The sequence below is a fragment of the Battus philenor genome, unplaced genomic scaffold (assembly GCF_028537555.1).
Source record: "Battus philenor isolate CCGP_79_NKW_IND1 unplaced genomic scaffold, ilBatPhil1.0.hap1 SCAF_16, whole genome shotgun sequence".
Lineage (NCBI taxonomy): Eukaryota > Metazoa > Arthropoda > Insecta > Lepidoptera > Papilionidae > Battus > Battus philenor.
The window spans coordinates 8,137,556-8,159,342 of NW_027181678.1; the positions used below are offsets into that span (position 1 = coordinate 8,137,556).

Here is a 21,787-nt window from a genome sequence, read left to right on the forward strand (position 1 = left end):
GTCAAAAAGGTGTCATACGCTTAAAACCAAAAAGCCGATACGCTATAGATTTTTTAACGTAAAGTCACGTATCAACTAGCAGCACGTGGCAACGTGCACGTAGCAACTGTGGCGGGAGAAAGGGGGCCTCTTCTTTCCCTACAACATATGATCAGTCCCAGATTTTTCCTGTGATAAACGGGAAAATTATAGAAAAAAATTGTTCAGTGCGATGAAACAAGAGTACTGCGACGATCAAATCCAAAAATTGTAAGCAAAATATTACATCTACTTGGCATGCTAGCCAATGTTTTTTACCGGAGGACAAGCGGACATCTGCTGTGCGACAGTCGCCGTAAACCCCGTTCTGTTTCTCGCGTTCTCTAACCGGTGTTTCGCGCTCATTCCCTTCCCCACGAGATGAAAGGAGGCTGTGATTGTAGCGTTGCAGAAGACAATCAAGGAGGACTTCACGCACCCGATGACGTCGTGGTGGTCTTGGTTCACGGGGCAGAAGGCTCAGGATATCTCGAGTGAGGCCAATGGGGTTCTCGCCCATGTACGCGAGTAAGGAGTCAGAAACAAGCTTAGGTTCGACCCTCACAAGGTAAAGGTGATGGTGCTATCCAATAGGCTAAATGACAACCCACTACTGGACCTGGGAGATGATTCGCTTGGTCTGACTAGGAAGGAGGTCCGGATATTAGGCCTCACAATTGATGATAGGCCCATGTTCAATAGTCATATCAAAATCATCGTCTGCTGTGCAGGGCCGCTAATATAATATAAAATATCTTGAAGCGTTGAGAGTGAAATACGGTATTACAAAAGCACGAGAGGAAGGGAAGAATATAATGATGTACAGGGTGAAGTGCACGCGGAGAAGAATAAGTAAGGGCAGACCAGCTGGCAAAGGACGCGGCCCCAAAGACTAAAAAAAGACCAGAGTATGAAATGCCCCGTTTTATTTGTCAAGTGAGAGCTGAAGCTGGATACGCTCGGCGAGTGAAAACTTATCATCATATTATTCCCGCAGGAGTATAAATAGCCATGTAACTTTGACAAATACAAGCATTTTGTAAAATTCATTATAGTATATTGTAGGATCTTGGTATACCTTTTCTTTACACCTAATGTACTCTATAACTAAAGCGATGGTTTCGACTTGATAGAGCTACGATGGAGCATCAATTTACTCTACTCCTTGCCACCGACATGATGGCCAACTGACGAAGAATTATTCTATGACTAACAACCCGCTACGACGGAACTACTGTCTAAACGGTAGTTCATAGTCATAACAATGCTTGAAGTTGTTACTCTCAAGACGCGAGCATCACAGCTAGATAGAATTGCTACTCAACTATTTCCTAAGCCACTCCTCGGCCTGTTACACGCCCACGTGACCAAGTCACTACATCAGGTTTATTGTGCATCTGAAATACAGCCGTTTCAGGCCACTCATGTCTTCATCAACATCGACAGCCACATCGAAACATCTTACCGAACACGTAAGGCAACGCACGTCAGATTTTTTCGACAGGAGCTCGGGGAAATCCTCGGCTCGGGCTGCTACATTAGTGTGTAATTGTAGTCAATTTAAACAGACTGGAGATTCCGTGAATCTACTAAGATAATTTCAATTCAAATGTATCTAGAGAGTAAGAGTTATAATTATGATATTTATTATATTTTTTAAAGGTAAGGAATGAAAGGCATGTGATATTGTCCAAAAAATATATTTTATTGTAGTAGACAACACTGGAACGCGCGCCCAGCGCCCAGCCTATGCCGCGCGCGCGTTCTGCAACAACGCTTCGCTATCTACATCCTTCTCTCTGTTTTAATAATTGGAATAATTTATTTAATAATTACAACGCTTCTTTTATCTGTTCGTATTTTAACATTAGATATAAACTAACTTCGTCTTGTATAACTTGGTGTAAGAACAGCCTTCAGGAATTGAAATAGGGTGGTGCAATATGCACCTCACAGCACTGTTTCCATTTCCACGCGCGTCCGTTCTCTGAAATCAACAACCGTTTAGTCCTTATATACCGAACATTATTCAAATCAATAAACCTTTATATAATTTGTTAATTTATTTTTTTAAATATAAACCTTTAAGTATTTCGCCGAATCCGCATTATATTTACAATTTCATATAAAAAAATTATATAAATATCGTAGGTCATGTAATTGCTACTCTTTTGTAACCTTAGTTAATTCCACCAGTAAATAAATACAATTGCCTATGTTTCGCCCGACTTTATTGATTTCACATTCATTTATGGATCTCATCGCCGGAGAGAACCGAGCCATCTCATTACGAGTCATCGGGAGTAGTTTGATACTTATTTCCAACCATGTATTTGGAAAAATAATTTATTTTTAATTAGTGCACATGGATATAAGGATGCAAATTTTTAATGGAATCAGGCGTTACTTCGCGGAAGTCCATCCTAAGTAAGAAAAGGACCAATATTTAGCCACTTCCGAAAGTGGCTAAATATTGGTCCTTTTCTTACTTAGGATGCAAATTTATTGATTGTTGAGCGTACCTCGAAATATTCGAAACACTTGGCTAATACCTAACCTCTGTGAAGTGAACGACTTTACCAATCACGAATAGATCGCGGTATGTGAGTGTGAAGCCTACATTTTAAACACGAATCAGGAAAGTTTAGCAGTAATTACATCGGGAAAAGGAAAGAATTACTAATTGTTCGTTATATACGATCCAAAATCAATGTAAAAATAAATTTCCTATTTATAACATCTTATAGTCGAGAATTTAATAAACACTGCAGCTATGTTTACATAGGGCAATATTTTCCAAATTTTTTTTTTGTTTTGTTAAAGTTCAATGGTTGCCTTGAAAAAAATATAATTAAACGTATGCCACAGGGATTACGTAAAATAAGATTAATTGTGCGGTTTTTTACATTTTCTTTGCAGCTTGCTTTGCAGCCATCCATTTAATAAAATAAGTAAGTAGATTTCATTTCAGACGTAGGACGCACATAGCTGGATACACGCCTACCTCATAGATTTCTAATAGGATTAATTGGAAACGGCCTGTACCCAGCGTCTTTCAATGACTTTAATAGGTTTGTGGGTCTGCTTTATGGGTGTATGTTAACTGCGCTTGCCAATGAAAAAATGCCAATAAGGTCGTCGGTATGGTAAAAGACGTCGATGATGACGTAAGTCAAAGGAATTCCAGACCTGGAGCGCAAATCGCCGCAGGAAAGTGGACGATCTAAGTCTGGCAGTAGGTCGGCGGGCGCCCGTAGCGTTCGGGGGCGCGTAGCGTCATGGGGCAAACCTCCGGCCAGCAGAGCAGCGGCCGACGCTAGGCGCCGAGGAGGCGGCTGCAACCCATGTGCAGCCAAGGCCGCCGCTAATTGCCGCGCGCGCGCCATTGCAGCATCCCGCTCGTGACGGGCGCGCCACACCTACAAATGGTCAATTTTTAATATTTTATTTTAAGGGGAGGGGGGTAACAAAGTAACTAAAAAAGGAATATTTGCTACGAGTATATTAAAATCTTCACTTTTCTTTTCCCATATCAATTGCAAAGAAAATTAAAACATATTTCTTGTGCTATAAAGGATTGGAATGAAAATGTCATGCAACATAATTTTTGTAGGTAATCGTTGCTTATTGTTTATTTAACTAAGAAAGGGACTAATATATAGCTACTTCCGCTATGCAGTAGTAGTCTTGCAATGAAAGTAAGAAGTCGTGAATGCACTGCCTGCCAGCCCGCTGATAAATGCGCGTGCGGCAAACGCGAAATACAACTCTTCAATCTTCTAGACTCGTATTTTTCAACTTTTTATGTGGCATGGCCCACCTTATCCTTTCTAAAATTTCTGCGGCAACCTTTGTAGTAACATATGTATTTTTAAAGGGTTGAAATCGTGTCGAGTTCACTTGCGAGTTGCCACCCCTTAACTATCAAATTGCCCCACGTTAGGAAACATTGTTCTAGATAATGTACAAAATCAATCAATATTAGTTGATTGGTGTAGAGGTATTCCTTGTAGCTTATACACATATAGTCAATGGAATATAAATTATAAATAATCAAATAAATAAACATGTCCATAAAAAGGTTCGAGATACTACATACATAATTACTGGATTGATAGTATATTTATCTATGTCAACCACACATGCTTGTATAAATTAACTAAAGGCACAATTGATTAGTGTTGACTAAAGTTTTTTCTATATCGAGAACTCTCGAGGAACTCTTTATTGAAATACTAAATCAAGCAATAAAGTAATCACTCAGAAATACGTTTTATTTGTTTATTTTTTTAATGAACTGCGTCGGGCTAAATTAGTACAGTATGAAGTATAACGAGGTTTTTTTGTCACTGCTTCCCAAATGCCATTTGCAGAATCCACGAGGTAACAGGCTGAAGCTGCCTAACCCAAGACCTCTTTTAAAGTAATGAAACCGGAGGGCTTCCGGAGGAGCCTCTGCTGGCGCTGCTACTTACTACTATCTTACAGGATTGGGAGGCTGCCGAGGTCTTATACCACTACCGAGGATGTTTCATTAAGTGATAGTGATTGCTAATAGAGATTACACACAAGGGGTCCCTTGAGGGGACCTTGGCTTGCGCTGTCAATCGTCAGTTACGATTGTGTGCCTAATATCAGTTCTACCACTTCGGAAAGCGTTGGCGCTGGAAGAAGATGTGACAGAAGAAACTCAAGCCACGCTTGCATCTAGTACGATCGGGAGTTGGCGTCCCCTGTGATATACGATTCGACCTTGTTTCCGAGGAAACCGATTGGTTATCGATTAGCGAGTATCGGGGCTAATGTCAAATAAATATTCGAGTAAATAGAGCAAAAACAAATGCTTACCTGTGCTGCGCACACCGCCGAGCGACAATAGCCACGTCCGCCCGCACCGAAACCACGAGAAGCAGCCTCCACGACCGCACCGTGGAAAGACAATGATTGTCCTGTGAAAAAGTTTAATCTTTAGGTATATGATAATCTCTTGAGATTTACACAATAAGCAATAATTTTAAGAGTAGAAAGGTTCTCTATTCTAAATTGTATGACACAAGTATATCGCATGGAGGGTCTCATACGAAATACTTGCATTGACAAAATTAAGTAGCTAATTTTACACAACGGAAATAAAGGGTTCCGTCGCGCGGCGTGTGAATGGAACGTTGAGGCAACGTTTGTAAACCCATTTTTTAATTTCTTTTTTTACTTGAAACTCTAGAAGGCGAGTCGCTTGCCAAACAAGATGTTGTTCTCTTTTTGCTCAAAGCGTGTCGTCGGTCGGGGCTCGAGGGTTATCATTTGTGCGATAGTATTTTGGTTCTAGTGTCACCATCATTTTAGCCATAGGACTGTTGGACGCTGCCCCTCGCATAGATTTACAATAGGATCAGTTAAAATCGGGTTCCTTGTAGCGTCTTCCAACGATCTTAACGAGGACGTCTATCCATCTTGTGAGTTGCGTCCGACTGGTCTGCTGTCTTCACTCCAGAATCTTAAAGATATCAGGCGGGCATCTGCCCTACGCGTGATGAAGTGTGCCGTCTGCCACTATGGTTATAGCGTGGCAGATAAATAAATTCAACTTAGTCTTATAACAAGCAGTAATCAATTTTCTATTTAAAAATACCTTTTTTTTCATTTACTATATAATTTACTTTCTTATTGAAAATGAATAATATACCCATGGATAAAGAGACAAGGGCACAACACGAGCCCACTCTCGAGGTAGCCAAGTGTTCACGCATGTAGCGGAAGTAAACATGTTCAAGTAACAGCAGGAGTGCTGCTAGCAATATCCCGGCCATAAGCAGCAGAAACGCTGACAGAAACTGCTCCAGGGCCAATGGATCCGAAGATTTATGTTCCTGCTTGTTAGGTTTACACGTGCCCGTCATCCAGTATCTGCAATTTTAAAAATATTTCTCCTTTATTATTTGAAAATAATCGATTTTTTTAACAAAGGACACATAATTAAATCATATACGTTACACGCACATGCACATGAGTACTAACCAATTAACTCTCCTAAGCTAATGTTTAAATAATAAGCGAAATGGCTATTGAAGCGTTTACAAATTCGGCCATTAAATAGGTCAATAACTTTTCATATAATCCGCCAAATAGTTAAAAGCTTAGTTCAACGGTGCTCAGTGGTGTATTCAATGATTCGCTTTGATGATACGAGTTGTATTGAAAACGTGTCCATGATGCACGACATGAGTCTGAGTGATGGAATTGATGTTCACGCACAACATTTATAATAAAGTTAGCATAATACCGACCTGCGTAATCTTTCAAGATCTCCATTTGAACGTAAATCTAGTAATCTTTTGTTGAACATACTAAGATATTTAGAATTACGCGTAAACGCTAATCCATAGCCGGACATCGCATACCACGAACCTACTGTTAAAAGCCGGCAGTCTTCGTCCTATAAAATGATTGTGTCAAATTAACTATCTCTTTATAACAATAGAGCATCGCATGGTTTAGAAATAGATTGACTTACTTGTGAGACTAAGTAGTCCAGTACCGTCCCGTCATATATAAAAGCGTCGAGTTCCCCGGTAAGAACACTTGTAACGCCAGCGCCCACTGTGCTACGGTTGAATCTGAATAAATTAAAATAGCGACAATTAGTAAAAACTTTATACCTCATTATTTTTAATCTAATGTCCACTTTTCGAAATCATCAAAAGCTATATAGAAGAAATATAAACTCCATTACATTACGACCATTCATATTTAGTCTAAAGAGTGGATATGAAATAAACTATATTCAACGGACTTGTTCTTTTAAACATTCCTTGAGAGAAAAACATGCGTCAATAATACTTACAAAATACATTGAACACAAGAAATTTAAGTTAGAAAACACAATTTAGAAAGTGCTGTTTCTTCTCAGGACAATACAGTAACATCTCTAAAAGACGCCAAGTGCCCTCTTCAGTTGTCTGCACTTGGCAGCTCAGACGGCTTTTTATTATCATATCATATTTAGTACTCTAGTCGTTATATTAAATTAAATAACATTTTTTTTATATTTAGCGATTTTCAAATAGTCAACAATAACTTTATAAATAATGTCGTTACAAAAAACGTTGAAGATTTTTCATTAGCTTTGAACGCTATAATTTTTGATTGATTATTTTTGCGTTTTATATATTTTATTGATATATTGATAGAGTTAAAAAAAGAACAACAATAATATGTCTTTAGATCATTAACCTCGCTTATATGAGCATTCGTTATCATCGTTCGTCGCAATTATAAAAAACACAGAATTATATTTTAATGTTCAACGTGATGATCTCTTTTAACCATATCTAACCATGCTATCAAAATACATGTACCGCAATGGCAGCAATCGTTGAAATTTTTTTTAGTTTGTTATTGCAGAGATATTTTTGAAGACGACTAATGAAGGCCGTTTCCAATTGACCTTTTTGGAGAAATGACAATTTTTTTGTACTCACTGCGCCATGTAAGCGTGGGGCTCAGGAAAATATTTGGCAAGAGTTGCGTCTGTGTGCGACCAGGGTACAGTGCCGAACTTTAGCGGTGGACGTTGAGACAGCGGCCTCGCTATTCTTGGGTCATCCAAGCCACTCAGTTCATGAAACTCTTCACGGGTTATCATAAATGCTGCTAAATTTGCAGTGTAGATGGCGAGAAATACCACCGCAAACATCGCCCACATGTTTGTCATAAACCTCGCCGTAAAACCCCGCGGTGAGTCCACGTGCACTGAGGCCTGATAATAATAAACAATATTATCTATAGCTCAATATAATAGATATCATTATGTATATCAATAAGGTCTTCTTACCTGAAATAGTACAGCCCATACAATCCAATAAGTTCGACATAAAGAGAAACGATTTTGTGGCATCCGTTTAGAATTATTTCCAGTTGAACAATCGAAACCACTCGGAGAGAGCCATTCGAAAAAAAATATGGAAAATGTTGCAGCTTGAATTGCGACGGCGCCAACTAACATCCACGAGGCCGTGTCAAAGGGTTCTAGAAAGGCCGTAGGTGAAATTATCCCGGTTCTTTTTGCCACCACAATCGCAACACCCGTTTCCATGAAAGGTACACTAAAGTCTACCACAGCCTCTCGGTCTGAATTTATGATTAGTGACGTCAAAACCTGCAAATTAAAATTAAGTACTGTATTTAATATATTCACAATAAACTTAACTCTATAGTTTTTCAAAAAAACCTTTTTACCATATCAGTTTTCTTATTTACGAGATCCGCAATGAGACCGTTCCATTTTCCATGATGCAGTGTACCCCACCTGCCATCTTCCACTCTCACGAGCTCGTACGTAAAGCCAAGTTGCTCCGCCAGTTGTTGCAGTAAGTCAATACAAAAACCACTGCAGCATTGGTATAACGAGCTATTTCTGTGTGCTGTGCCTGTTTCTATCCTACAGACGAAATTAAATTGCAATAATCGTAGGTCTTTCGAAAAAAAATCCTTTATTTTATTCCTATTCTAGTTTTGTCTAACATTTCCTTTAAACGATTTGACCCTATTTGCTTGATTCACATGGCAGAAATGATGAATGCAAAATGAAATAATTATTAAAAAAAAGTTTCCACTAAAAATAAAATTTCGGAAACATTGTGTACGCTTACATTGTTGATCTGAGATATTATTATTTAATAACACTCCGTAGGACGTCCACTATTGTACATATGCCTCCCCTCTCTGATCCGAATAAGACCGGTTGTAAGCGGGCTGCATCCAGCGACTTTCGACGACCTAAACAAGTTCATCCTAATGGGTGGGCATCCTACGCTGTGTTTGTCAGCCTCTGGTTTTCACTGCTACTTCTTGTTGCTATGTCGATTCGTTCATCTATAGTTCTCCTCAATTGATCTCGTAGAAAAATCCAGAGTATGTCCGGCTCATTGAGGGATTGTGAACTTGCTAATAAGGCTCAGAGACAACTAACAAATGACTAATTAATAAAAACTAAAATTTGTCTTTTAAAGAACCACCAAAGTAAAAATAAATAATTAAATGCCAGGACTTATCGCAGGAAACTGAACTCACCAAATTATGTTTTATTTCGTCAAAATTGTCGATGTACCCACTTTATTGTATAAACCTGAGAGGCCAGTAGACGCGTACGCGTACTACCGTACCCACTGCACCACGTTTTAGTAATTAAGTTTAGTTAATTTAATTTAGTTCGTAGTTAGCATCGGCCTCTTTGTTTCGTTAGTTCACCAGCAACGTTCACGACCGCGCCGCTCATGCTCTTTTATCATAGATCCCCAACTCGCCGTACAGCGTTTTTGTTAGCATTTTAATGGATCTCACATCTATCGGATACCCTAGTTTCATTACAATGGTTTTCGTTACGGTGAAAGACACCTATGGTGGAGAAAATGTTGTAAAATTCAAACAAGATATTTTGTTTCTCGGGCAAACGATTTACGGTATTCGTCGTCCTTGACGCCTAAGTAACCTGCTCACTTGGTTTTATTCTAAATATAATAAAGTCGCAAATATTTAAGAACTGGCATTTAAATCAGCATTAGTATCATGTTACATACCCGGCAACGTCTACCTCAGGCGCCACGCGACAAATCACTCCTCTGTCTAAAGAACAACGTCCACTCACAGGATCTGGCGGCGCGAGATTAATGTAAGGTGGTTCTTCTAGAAATGTTATTCGCATATGAAATTTCTCCGGCACACCTTGAGGAGGCGTGTGCAATCCGCCCGGCCATACTATATCTTTGATTATTAACCGCTCTCTTGGATAAGAATTCCATGTTCCAATCTCTTCCCATACCAACTATAACATAGACAATACGCCGAATATAATTGTAAAGAAAAGTATAAAAAAACAAATACAAGCATCGATACATCTGATAGATAACATCATCATTTCAGCCGTAGGACATCCACGGCTGGACATAGGCCTCCCACTTAGATTATTAAAAGGATCGTTTTAAAGTAGCCTGCATCCAGCGTCTTCTGACGACCTTAACATTTAGGTTAGTCCACCTTTTGAAAAGAAGTCCTACGCCGGGCTTGCCGGTCCATGGTCATTAGCTCTGTGTGCTATGTGGCTTTCCCACTGCCATTTCAACTTGCCAATGTGCAGGGCTATGTTCGTCTGGCTACAGATCTCCTCATTCCTGACTCAATTTTTTTCCGGATTCGAGTTAATAAGTTTTCAAATATAAATTCATACTTTTATTTTAACATCACAAGTAAATTTTATAGTTACATATTTCAGGACAAATTGATACGATTGTAATCGCTATTTGTTGTATTATCTCCGTCCATTCGACACACATTACTTATATGCTGAATGGAGCTTTTATGAAACATGCCCTTTACACTACAAAATATCCAATTAAAATTATTTTAAATAAAATGGATAAACATTTACCTGCTCACCCATCGCTGGTCTAAGATTCATGATCTTTAGTTCTGCGGCTTTGAGCTCGCCTTCCGGAGTAAATTCGATATTTGGTCTGCCAGCTTCACCTTCGACACTGACATTGCGCAAATGGCGGTAAAATCGTTCCCCGGTAGACCAGCGCGCTTCTCCGGTACCCACACCGCTACATGACAACCTTGTGCCGAGGGGGTAACGCATGTATTCTGCTTCCGAAACGTATGACTCGACACCGTATGCAAAAACTTTTACCGCCGTTGCGATTTCCGTAATTACAGACGATGTATCAAAATGCACACCTGACAATAAAAACAGATCGAAAATTTCAATGAGAATATATTTTTATTAAAAATGAATATATGTTTTCATGGTAGAAATACTAATGAATATAAGCATCTCATCGACGATTCAGTATATCATAATATATTATATTATACATATTGTATTTAAATTTTATTTCCGAGTGAAGTATCCCATGGACAGCGTTTAAAGCGAGTTTTAGGAAGACAAATGTATAGATGTAGAACGTGCACCGTAGAGCAATGGTGGTTTCGTCGTAGGGCGATGATAGTTGTAATTACTGTTTTGTTGATAGGCCGTCAGCGGTAAGTATTTTAGTAGTGACTGACTTAAATAAAAACATTGTTGTGTGAAGTAAACCGAACGGTTGATCCACACGAACTACGGTCGCTGGTTATGACCGCGTATATACATAATCGTGCAGGTGTATACTTTCAACTTTATGGTAGCTACAGTAATACATTTATGAATTTTTGCCAATTTTTACATATTTACCAGTATTTGAATATGCTTGCTATTACAAACATAGAGTTTGAATTTCCTGTAAATACATTACACATTATATTCCTTACGAACTAAATCATTTGTTCGCTTGGCTACATAGTCGAGATTCCGAGTAAATGTTTATGTTTCTGGCCCAAAGGGATTAATTGATTTCAAATGAACTGTGTTCATACCGTTACTTTCTGCTGAATAAAATCTTGCAGTTTGCTGATTTATTCATAATCAAGAAAATACCTTTTTTTCTTCTCTAAAACAAAACGTTTAAAAAAAGTCAATAATTTGACTATAAGTCCGTCTGATATAAGTTAATTTACTCTGTCGTGGGACTTCCAGCATATTTTATAAGTTTTTCTATGATATTGACTTTACCTGTCGCTTTATTATCACTGAATTGTTGAATAGGCACGTTGATTTTAGTAGATTCAGACTTCTCATGGAACTTATCTTTGTATATTATGGCAAGAGAGTGATCTGTTGAAGATCTGTTCTGTTTCAAAATTTTCAAACCATCCTTTGATTGTCACTCTTATCGTTAATATCGTTATCCAATTACACGTCAGTAACTCTTCCGTCCACTACGTTTTTTAGTATAGCTCGGAATTTGTTTTTTGAGAAACGGACTACAATAAATCTATGGCCTTGTTTTTGGTATAATTACTATAGTTTCATATAGTTGTATACGAGTTTTCTGTAATTTTTCTGTCTTCCTTTACGGGTATTTCTTTCAACAGTTTGTGGGCTATATCCTTACTATTTCTACTTTTTTCACAGTCTTTTAATTAATACCTTGTTGCGCTTGATAGTTTCTTGCAATCTAAAAGTGGCGTAATCAGATGCGCTAGAACATTTTAAAGATGTAACCAAATATTAATAGATTCTTCATCTTTAGCATTTTCTTAGCCCATTATTTGTTATAACCATATCTACTAGCAGTTGTGTTGATTCTTCTTTTTTACCGGACTTGTGGTGCAAGTATTGTTATTCACATAATATTTACCGTTCGTAATATGATAATGTACGTTCTCCAAATGTTCCATGGTACTCGGACATTAGCTAGTGGAACTTGTTTCGAAAATATACTTCTCCTCCTCAGCAGGGTAGTAAAATTGAGCAATTCATTTTATTTTACTTTATTATTATTTACCACACACGTTTCACCAACATCATCTCCTTTATTAAGATGTTTACATAGCAATGTACTAACAAAGTTAGATTTTGTTACATTCTAATTTTATTATTACAGTCAATAGACAGTACAACAAACAAATTGAAGAAATTTTAATAAAAAGAACACATACCCAGCATCCCGACTGGAAATTTGTTCGGTTGTTGCATTAAACCGAGAACACTTTGAGTAACAATCCAAACGAAATTTTCTCCAGTCAAATGCAAATCCCTTGCCGTAGAGAGTATATCGGCAGCTTCTTCCCTTGTCGCGTACAGTAACATAACTCGTGCTTCGCTGGTCACTAATTCATTTAAATCCGAACCTCTCTTTACGACAATTGCATTTAAAATAGTGAATTTAAATCGGTCCTGCGAAGTTAAAAGAAAATTAGAACTCAATGTAATATTGTTAGACGGATCCATAACACGCATAATATGGAATATACTTGTAGAGCGGTGACTCTTTCACGCACGGCTTGTATAAAATCATCGTGGCCGGCAATAGCAGACGTGACAACACTGAACTGATGCCACTTATATCGTTCTAATATCGACAACATCGCGGCGGTTTGGTGTTCTATGGACGGGGCCAGCTGAAGTCGTAATGATGCATGAGCTGCTCTTTTCTCAAGACCGCTATTATCCGCGTTCCACGCAATAACCTGCGTAGAGAGAACATAAATTGAAGAGACACTTTAATCAAACAACACCAACGAATTTAAGAAAAGAGATTGAGAGAACAGGAGAAAGAGCAATGAAGTATGTAAGCATTACCGGTATGCCAAGATATCCGGCAAGTTGTAGAAAATATTGTGCAGAGGCAGTAGAACGCCCGTATTGTTCATGATTCATAAGATAAAGGATAGCAGACACGTTCACTGCTAAAAATTCTTTACATAGCGAATCCAAGATAGCTGAAAGCAAATAAAATTATTAAAACAGAATATTATTCCTTAGTCCTTCGTACGCGACCAAGAATGTCGATAAGCTGACAGTATAGGTACACTAATCGAATAGATCAAAGCTTATTATCACTTTTGGAATACAAAGCGAAGACAATTTTGTCAACGAACGAATCTTCGTCTGTCGACAAAGCCTTTAAGCTCAAGTATTCAAACGCTCTGATAATGTAAAAGTTTGCAAGCTGTTCATGTTAATGAGGATGGTCTTGAAGAATAAATAGTTACTGTAGAATTTATTGAAATAAAACAGAGTAATACTTACACATGGGACTAGGCGTTAGTCCCTGCATAGAAAGCGTAATATTTAGGCGCACATGCGAGAAGAGTTTTTGTAGTTTACGAGGAAGTTTAGCTAAGGCCGATTTTTCGGCGCGCGTATAGTCGCGCGCGCCAAAGGCTTTGTGGGGTACGACCAGCGCGGCGGTGATGATGGTGGGCGTTCGTGGCGCGGTTGGAGCGGGCGATGTACGCGCGCGACGGAGGCCGTCGCCGCCCAGGCGCACGCCGCCGCCCCGGCCGGAGTCCCGCGCTCCGCCCGCCGCCGCGCTGCCCACCTTGATGCCGCCTCCGCGTTCCGCTGTCGCTGCCGTCAGCGCGCCTATTGCTGCCAACGCCATCAGCGCACTACGCGCCTGCATCTCGGCTTTTGATGCTGCAATAAACATTTTTACATTAATTCAGTATTTTGTTAACTTTAATATATTATTGACTAAGTATTTCCATAATCTATATTCCAGCAAACAAAACCTTCTCTCTAAGAAAGACTCAACGTCTCATATTATTGAAAGAAAAGCCATTTTTTATAACAAAAATTGTATCGATATCAGCAGTATAAACTGATAAAAGTATCGACATTTTTAATTTATTTATTGAATTTTAGTTTTTTGATTAGATTGCATATGGTGGTATCGATGGTTGATGATGCTTGTTCGATAAATCATAAACACGTGGGACCTATTGCAGATTGGGTTTTTGTACACTATTTAATTTTAATTAAAATGTAAATAAAATTAACAAAATCTCTAAACTTGTCTTGACTAACGCAATTCTTAAACAAAAATGCAAATACTGAGTTTTTAATATTTTTAACAATAATACTCACAAGACAATTTAGCATAGACAATTTTTTATTATACACTAAATAAAAAAACGTTATCGTGTACATTACTAAAGCTCTTCCTTTTAAAGTGTCTTACGTGTTCTATGGAATTTAAATCTTAGCTGGCATCTGGCAGACGTGAAGGTAACACATGCGGGACCTACATCTTGGATTCACTGACCAAATATACATTGGGTTTTCTCGTGCATAAAAGATTAAAATTATACTTATTCAAAATTTCCTCTTTATATCTGAAACTTATAGGACTCTGACGATATTCCAGGCCATCAATTCAATGATACTTTTTAAATTTAGTCCATCATAAAAACGACACCTTTATTCAAAACACACTTGTTACAAACAGACGACCAGGTAGGTGACCTGGTCGTCTACACTTTTGACATCATGAATCATCATCATCATCAAGAAAATATTGTTTGAATATATCAGAATGTACAGGGTGGTACAAGTACACATTCGGTGGATCAAACGTAGAGCAGTAGTGGGGATATCAATATCTATTCATTTCATCCCCATGTAAGCCTCAAAGTTTCTAAATGCTAGGTCCTCTATAGCTTGTAATCGCAGTAATAATTACTTCATAAAATTTTAAAGAACATTGAGATGAACTTTTTAACAAACTTTGTTCACGTTATTAAATACTAACAATTTTTTGAGGAACTGTGGAATAAAATTTATGAAATAACATATTTTTCTTCGACCTGTCATAAAAACTACAATATTATATAATAATGATCGTATGACCAAATTACCAGAGTTCTTACAATTTTTATCAGTAAAGAATAATAATTACATTTTTAAAGAGGAGGTATTAAATTATACAGACGACTGAAATTCATTAAGGTATTTATTTAATTTGTAACTTATGCGTAATTCTCGGATATTCATGGACTTTGATACTTATTCCAAGTGATTTGTATTATCATTACAACGGTCAGTTAGATCCTGCATAGCCAATCAGCATTCTTAACCAGTCTATTGCATCCGTCATGCTTTCTAGCAAATAATGACAAAATAAGTTTGTGACTATTTGATAGAATTAATTACCTTCCGAAGTCGTAGGAGAATCGTGTCAGAGTTGACATCTTATTGAATGTCGAATCTATTAAAATTTGTTTCGCACTTAATCCCTCGCGACGGCTTGTCATCCCCTTGAGAAAAGTCGATTCCTTAACATAATGTCTCCTAATACCTGCTATTTTCAAATTTTTAATGCACAATTATGAAACCGCCAGATACAATCTTTATAAGGATGTTGTTATTACAATAGTCAATACTCACTTCTTTCTTGAACTTCATTTGTGGACATTACATATGAATTTGTAGTTTTGAATCAAAATATAATCATGGAAGAAATTATAAAAACCATGTATTATTATTGCTACAATGAACTTCGGCAATTTTATCTTTTCTTAAACAATCCTTAAAGTGGGATTCGAGGAATTATTTGAAGAGTAATTTGTGGCAGTCTCATCATTATTGATTTTTTCCCTTGCAAGAGTTATCCAAAGTCCATGGTCTTTTTAGAGAATTCCATGTTGAAATGCCGGCAATATTATCGACGAGTATAGTGTACACTTCACGTATCAGTGCAGAATCATTTCTGATGCACTGATTAACGAGGGAAATATACAATTTTTTACGTTTTTCAGAATATATACCATCATCTTTTTTCGCCTTTTTAAATAATGAATTTATTTTTTTATAATTAAATTTAACAAATTAACTATATTTTCAGACTAGTCTATTAAGCAGCATCTTGTAACACATTTATACAAGTGGGCCATTCAAACAATTTTGAAAATATTTTGGTTTATCTGTACCCGGTAATTTTTTGTGGCCTATTAGTTATGTTATCTCTTGTATTTTCAGCCAATTGAAAATAGTTTCATTTATATTATATTGAAAATTGTGTAACATTAATTTAGTCTATAGCGAAATTTTTACAAAGCGCATCTTTTCTATCTTAATTATAATTGTTTGAATCTAGAGCGCGTTTTAATATTTTCTCCTGTTATATAAAAATAATAAATATTGTTGTAATATAATTACGAATACTATTTAAGACACCGATGAGAATACCGAGACTCAAGTCATAAAAGCTGGATCCTTTTTTACTTGTAGGTTAAAAAATTAACGTTAAAATTATAAATAGTACTTCATCTTTAAAAAAGTCAGAAGTTAAGATTAATTCACTTTTTTCCTATTTTGATAATTAGTAAGAACAAGTGTCAAGAGGCTTTTCCTTTATAGTTTTTTTAAACGTATTGAACAACAAAATAAATAAAATCAATCGCATTTACAAAAACAACTTTTACTGTACTTATTATAATCAAATTGTGTATGTAAAATGTTTTTACTTTCCATTTACTTTTATGGGTCTCTCTGAGTTCTTTAATGTTGTCTTTTAATTACAAATGCATGAATTAAATCGCACATATTTTAATAAAACTTTTCTCTTTAAAAGTACAATGTTAAGTAAAACGTCGGATATTTTGCAACAGAAATACATCCAGAGAGTTTACAACTCTTAACTTTAAATAGCCATCCTAATAATTAATGCATTATGATTTTTCAAGGATATCGTTATTTATTTATAAACACTTAAAATTCGTGAAATTGACAAAATATATTTTATATGTTAAGCAACATAAATATTGCCACATGTTTAATAAATAAAAAAAATTAAGTACTATTTCGTTTATGTATTCTATTATTAATAAATAGCAAAATTGAATATAGATTAATTAATCCGATTTAACATTTATTTCAAATTTCATTAATGATATCCTTAACAGACGCGTTTTTCATAATCTTAAAGCTTTGATGTTACTGTATAATTTTATCAAGACAATAATGATGATAGACTGTTCACATATCAGATAAAAAGTTGCAAATGGTACCTATAAGCGCGATAAGCGACGGTGGTGGCAGTGGCCGCGTCGGCGGCGCAGCGGCTTGCGAGTTATCCACATATATCTTTTAAGCGGCGGGTCAACATGGGGTCGATCTAGGACGGACAGTAGCGTGGCCGCCTGCAGCGCCAGTTAGTACCACGCGTGTTTACGTAAGCGCCACGCCCCGAGCCACGCTCTGGCGGAGAGGGGCGCGGCGCAAAGCGCGGAGCACCTCCAGTCGCCGAGCGTCGACTGACGCACCCTCATCCCTTGCGCGCCTCCAGTAATCGCGCATGCGTCAGACGCTTACAAAATCCACGCCTCCTGTAAACGTTACGTAACGAAGCTAAACGTCTACAAAGCCCTGTTAAGCTCGCAACCGACTAGACACTTCAAGTAGCCACTTGTTTTGTATTTTAGCCACATTAACCAAGTATCAGGAAAATCTGATCTCTGTTTTAAGCTTTAATAAATCATTCTTCTAGTCCACTCAATTTTCAAAACGGGTTTAAATTTTTTCTAGGCATCTATAGGAATGAATAACTTTTTTTTAAACTAAATTCAGTCTTATCATTATTAATTATGATAATTTTTAGTCAAAATCTTTGAGGAAATATGAAATTAAAGATTTAAAAATATTTAAATTTAACATGTACCAAAGCTATTTGAAAATATTTACTTTATTTTAAGACGTTGATAATCAGCATAGCTAAAATTTTTGCAATATACATTTAGTTTTTATTATATAACAACATATTCCATTATTACCTATGCATTTTCTGTAACATTAAGAGCAATTTATAAATAATACTTGAAAAGTTTTAAATAGGATTCCATTGAAACAAGCTTTTACCCCTTATTTAGAGTAATTTACATTAATCTCCACTACTTACCTTAATGTTGGTTATAAATATATCAACAATATATTTTTTTATAAATGAGTGTTAACACAACACGTAGCCATCTCCAGGTAAATCATAACCAGGCACTTTTATGCCTTTATATATTTTTTCCAATATTTGTGCTAAAGTAAGGCTCTTCTGTAGCATTCTCTGTTTTTATAGGCGGGAACATGTATAGTATGGAAGTATTTATTTTTTTCTTTTAATTTAATTTTTATCATTGTATTCGGCAAGAGTTACTGTCTTATGTCTTAAAGCGATAAGCAGTGATATATAGTGTAGGTTATTCTATTATAATACTTATTCGTGTGAACCTTAGCAGCGTAATGGATTAACTTCATCAGTTACAACTACATAAATTATTGTCTTGATAACGGGAGATTAAAAATACGTAAGTTCCATATGTAACGTAAATAAGCCCCTTAAAATTAAGGCAAATATTTCTATCAGCTACCTGGCCTTTAGCCTCTTTTCGCATTTATTCATTATCACGTCAGTATTAAAAACACATTTATTTTTCAGACATCATACTAAGATCCTACGTGTACAACTTTTGTATAAAGATGGTTATTTTTGAAATAAATACGTCGGAACTCTGTAGTTGCGACCGGCGCCGATAGATGTCTTTACTAGTTTCACCGCATAAACGTAAAGAAAAGGGGCGCCGCCCGATAGAATCGACATCATCATCGTCATTAACAAGGAAGATCGTCAACGACACGAGACTTATAAATGTATATGGCTATTAGTCTTAACCGGTTTTTCTTGCTGTTACTTATTTGCTATTTTATATCATAAATATTATGAATTTTGTACAAAATTTAAAAAAGCGAGTGTATTAAAATTTCTTCATCTGCTAAAGGAGTGCTTTTCTGAATAAATACTTTATGGCCTTATTAATTTTAACTCGTTTAAGTTATAATATGAATAGAAGTATATGATAAATGTTCTTTATATAAAAAAATTATAAAGCCACAAACCGCCTAGTGTGTATTCTTATAATTAAATGTTGTACGTTCATAACTTAACAATGGTTCAACCGAATTCTTTTGTATTTTTAAGAAAAACACCTTTGTCTTCTTCGCTATTTAGCTAAACGAAAATTAAAAATCCTATTATTATTGATGTAGCCACCACTCAGAACTAAAGGCAATACTATACATTAGTCGCAGGACCTAGTTATTATAAGGATCTTTCAATCGCACTTTCGTAAGCAATTGAAAGGGGCGGATGAGATAAGCGGGCATTAACATAATTTTATCTATTTACTTTACATATTTTTTAGTACATAAATGACACTTAATATCTTAAAACCTTGAGTAGATTTATCATGACATTGCATTCACCCGAATTAGTTGTGGCTGCCGTACTTGTGACAAATAAAATGGTAACTAAAAACCAGGTCCAAGCAAAATACCGGCTAATGTCATGAAGTTCGTAAAGTCCGCCATTATTTTGAGGTCGAGATGAGGAAGAGGATCCAAGAAAGCAGCATCGTCTCCATCGTGGACGTCGAGAAATCTCCCCTTTATTTCAAGAATTCTCCAAGAAAGTAGTACAATATACAGTAGAAAAGATTACGACTCAAAAGCGGGTTAAAAAGGGTCGAGCAAGATTCCAAGATTGTCATAAATCAAGCAGTATAGGTTTAGTAAATAAGAATAGATATATAGATATAATTGTGTAAAAATAAAAACTACAACAAATAGTAAAATGTAAATAATATCGAAATATTTTTATGTATATGAATTATGGTTAAATATTCAAGAAAAATAACCAGAATAGACGTTTAAAATTTTTGTGTAAATTTTATTTTGATATCCGTAGATATGTTATTTATGCGATGTGGTATTAGATACTGTGATGTTCTTTTACCATATCCGTTATTAAAGATTGGTTTAAGTAGCCTGTAAAAACAATTGTGGATAAATTTTGGTACAAATACGTTTATCGTAATATTGCTTGAGAATAATATCTATCTCAATTTGACGAAAAATTCCCATATCTTTGCTGCTGGATTTTTTTCCCATAACCAATATTTTCCAACATTCATAATTTTTATTTAAAATAGCGAAAGAGTTAAACTCATGTAGAATCGACTTTCGAATTGACTCCTGTGAGGCGTGGGTCTCGCCTGGGGTAAAACTGATTACGACCATATTTGCAGAATGTCAGTAGGCAGAATAATTTACTTAGTGTAGTGCATTTTTTCATTGCACTTGACATTTTAAAAAATCACGATTCGGAATTCGCTCATACATGGCTTTTAAATCAATTCTACCATGACATTCTATGTTCCAAGGCATATAATATCAAATATAACAGCAACAAAATTTAAAGAAAAAATCTGTAAACAATTCATTTAAGCAAGAGCATCCGGTATGGATTCCTTTTGCAAGGAAAAAAATATAAAAATGCAAAAATAAACTATAATGTTAAGATAAAGTTTCAATAAATAGTATATATCATAAATTAGCTATTTAGCATTAAATTTTTAATATTAGTTTAATTCAATAGCCTACTGCAGGCCTCAACTTGGACACTGGTGTGCCTTATACAAAGTTGGTAATGTGTGCCAAATATACACAACACTAGACAGCTAAGAATGGCAACCAGCAACCTTTTCGCTCACCATTTTTATAATAAAAATATAAATGTGTAGATAATAATGCCATTTTAACAATTCATAACTGTATTGAAGACGGAAAGACCAAAATTACAAATTAACCACTGGCAGTTTTAGCACAATGATATTCTTGGGATGAACTAATTGTCAATTAGATTGTTGCTAAGAATTATAAATATCTATGATTGTATGATTGCATGTACATAACTAATTTAAGCTTTGTTAATGTGGGTAAATAGATTGAATGTTGTAATTAAAATTAATGTTGGCTGTCACAACATTTCAAATAGACTATGTATATTCAGTGGCGTACCTAGAACTTTTGCCGCCCGGGGCGATCTCCAGTTTGCCGCCCTTTCTATTATATGTCAATCAAAATATAAATAATAAAAAAATATTGATATATCACTTCAAAGTAATCATACAAACTTTTCAAAAGAAATGACATTTATAAACTGACATCAAAAAATTTTAGTTAGGAAAAATTGCCGAACAAAGTCGTAAAGATCCTTTTACGAATTCAACGAATTTTAATGAATACGATAAAATAAAATTATTATCTTGTTCTTGAATTAGAATCCAAAATTTACACTAAAATGCATTTATATACACCGACGAATAATATTCGAAATCATAAAGTTAATCATAATTTATATAAATCAAATATTAAACTTATAATAATAATTTATTATTCAAGAAAGAAAATAAATTTGAAATGAAAAAGTTGCTTTTTACAACTATAAGTAAATATAAAAAATGCCGCCCCTAGGTAAGTGCCGCCCGGTGCGGACCGCACCCACCGCCCCCCCCTAGGTACGCCACTGTGTATATTTAATACATATTACAAAACTTATGTAAA

At 36.0% G+C, this 21,787-nt stretch overlaps 1 protein-coding gene across 2 annotated transcripts; it reads right to left on the minus strand.

The window, feature by feature from the left end:
* Positions 1-1,716: 1,716 nt before the first annotated feature.
* Nmdar2 (NMDA receptor 2) lies at positions 1,717-14,021 on the minus strand. Of its 2 annotated transcripts, XR_011106738.1 has the most exons (16): positions 13,646-14,021; positions 13,196-13,335; positions 12,868-13,083; positions 12,553-12,790; positions 10,442-10,749; positions 9,594-9,838; positions 8,254-8,455; positions 7,850-8,173; positions 7,497-7,774; positions 6,530-6,632; positions 6,303-6,451; positions 5,702-5,922; positions 4,867-4,967; positions 3,208-3,437; positions 1,902-2,005; positions 1,717-1,817 (listed from the first exon to the last, which is right to left on the minus strand). XR_011106738.1 is itself a non-coding variant. In XM_068762690.1 (15 exons), exons 1-15 carry the CDS (start codon positions 14,019-14,021, stop codon positions 1,969-1,971), a joined length of 3,168 nt encoding a protein of 1,055 aa, XP_068618791.1. In that variant the 3' UTR covers positions 1,717-1,968. The 2 variants fall into 2 exon arrangements, 1 of the variants encoding a protein (XP_068618791.1); XM_068762690.1 differs by having other exon boundaries at positions 1,717-2,005.
* Between the last annotated feature and the right edge of the window lie 7,766 nt (positions 14,022-21,787).

Coding starts and splice junctions, on each gene's coding strand:
- Nmdar2 (XM_068762690.1), bottom strand. CDS start 14,021: ATGCAGGCGCGTAGTGCGCTGATGGCGTTGGCAGCAATAGGCGCGCTG. Junction 6,452..6,529: donor TGGACTACTTAGTCTCACAA/GTAAGTCAATCT, acceptor ATCATTTTATAG/GACGAAGACTGCCGGCTTTT. Junction 5,923..6,302: donor GATCTTGAAAGATTACGCAG/GTCGGTATTATG, acceptor TTAAAATTGCAG/ATACTGGATGACGGGCACGT.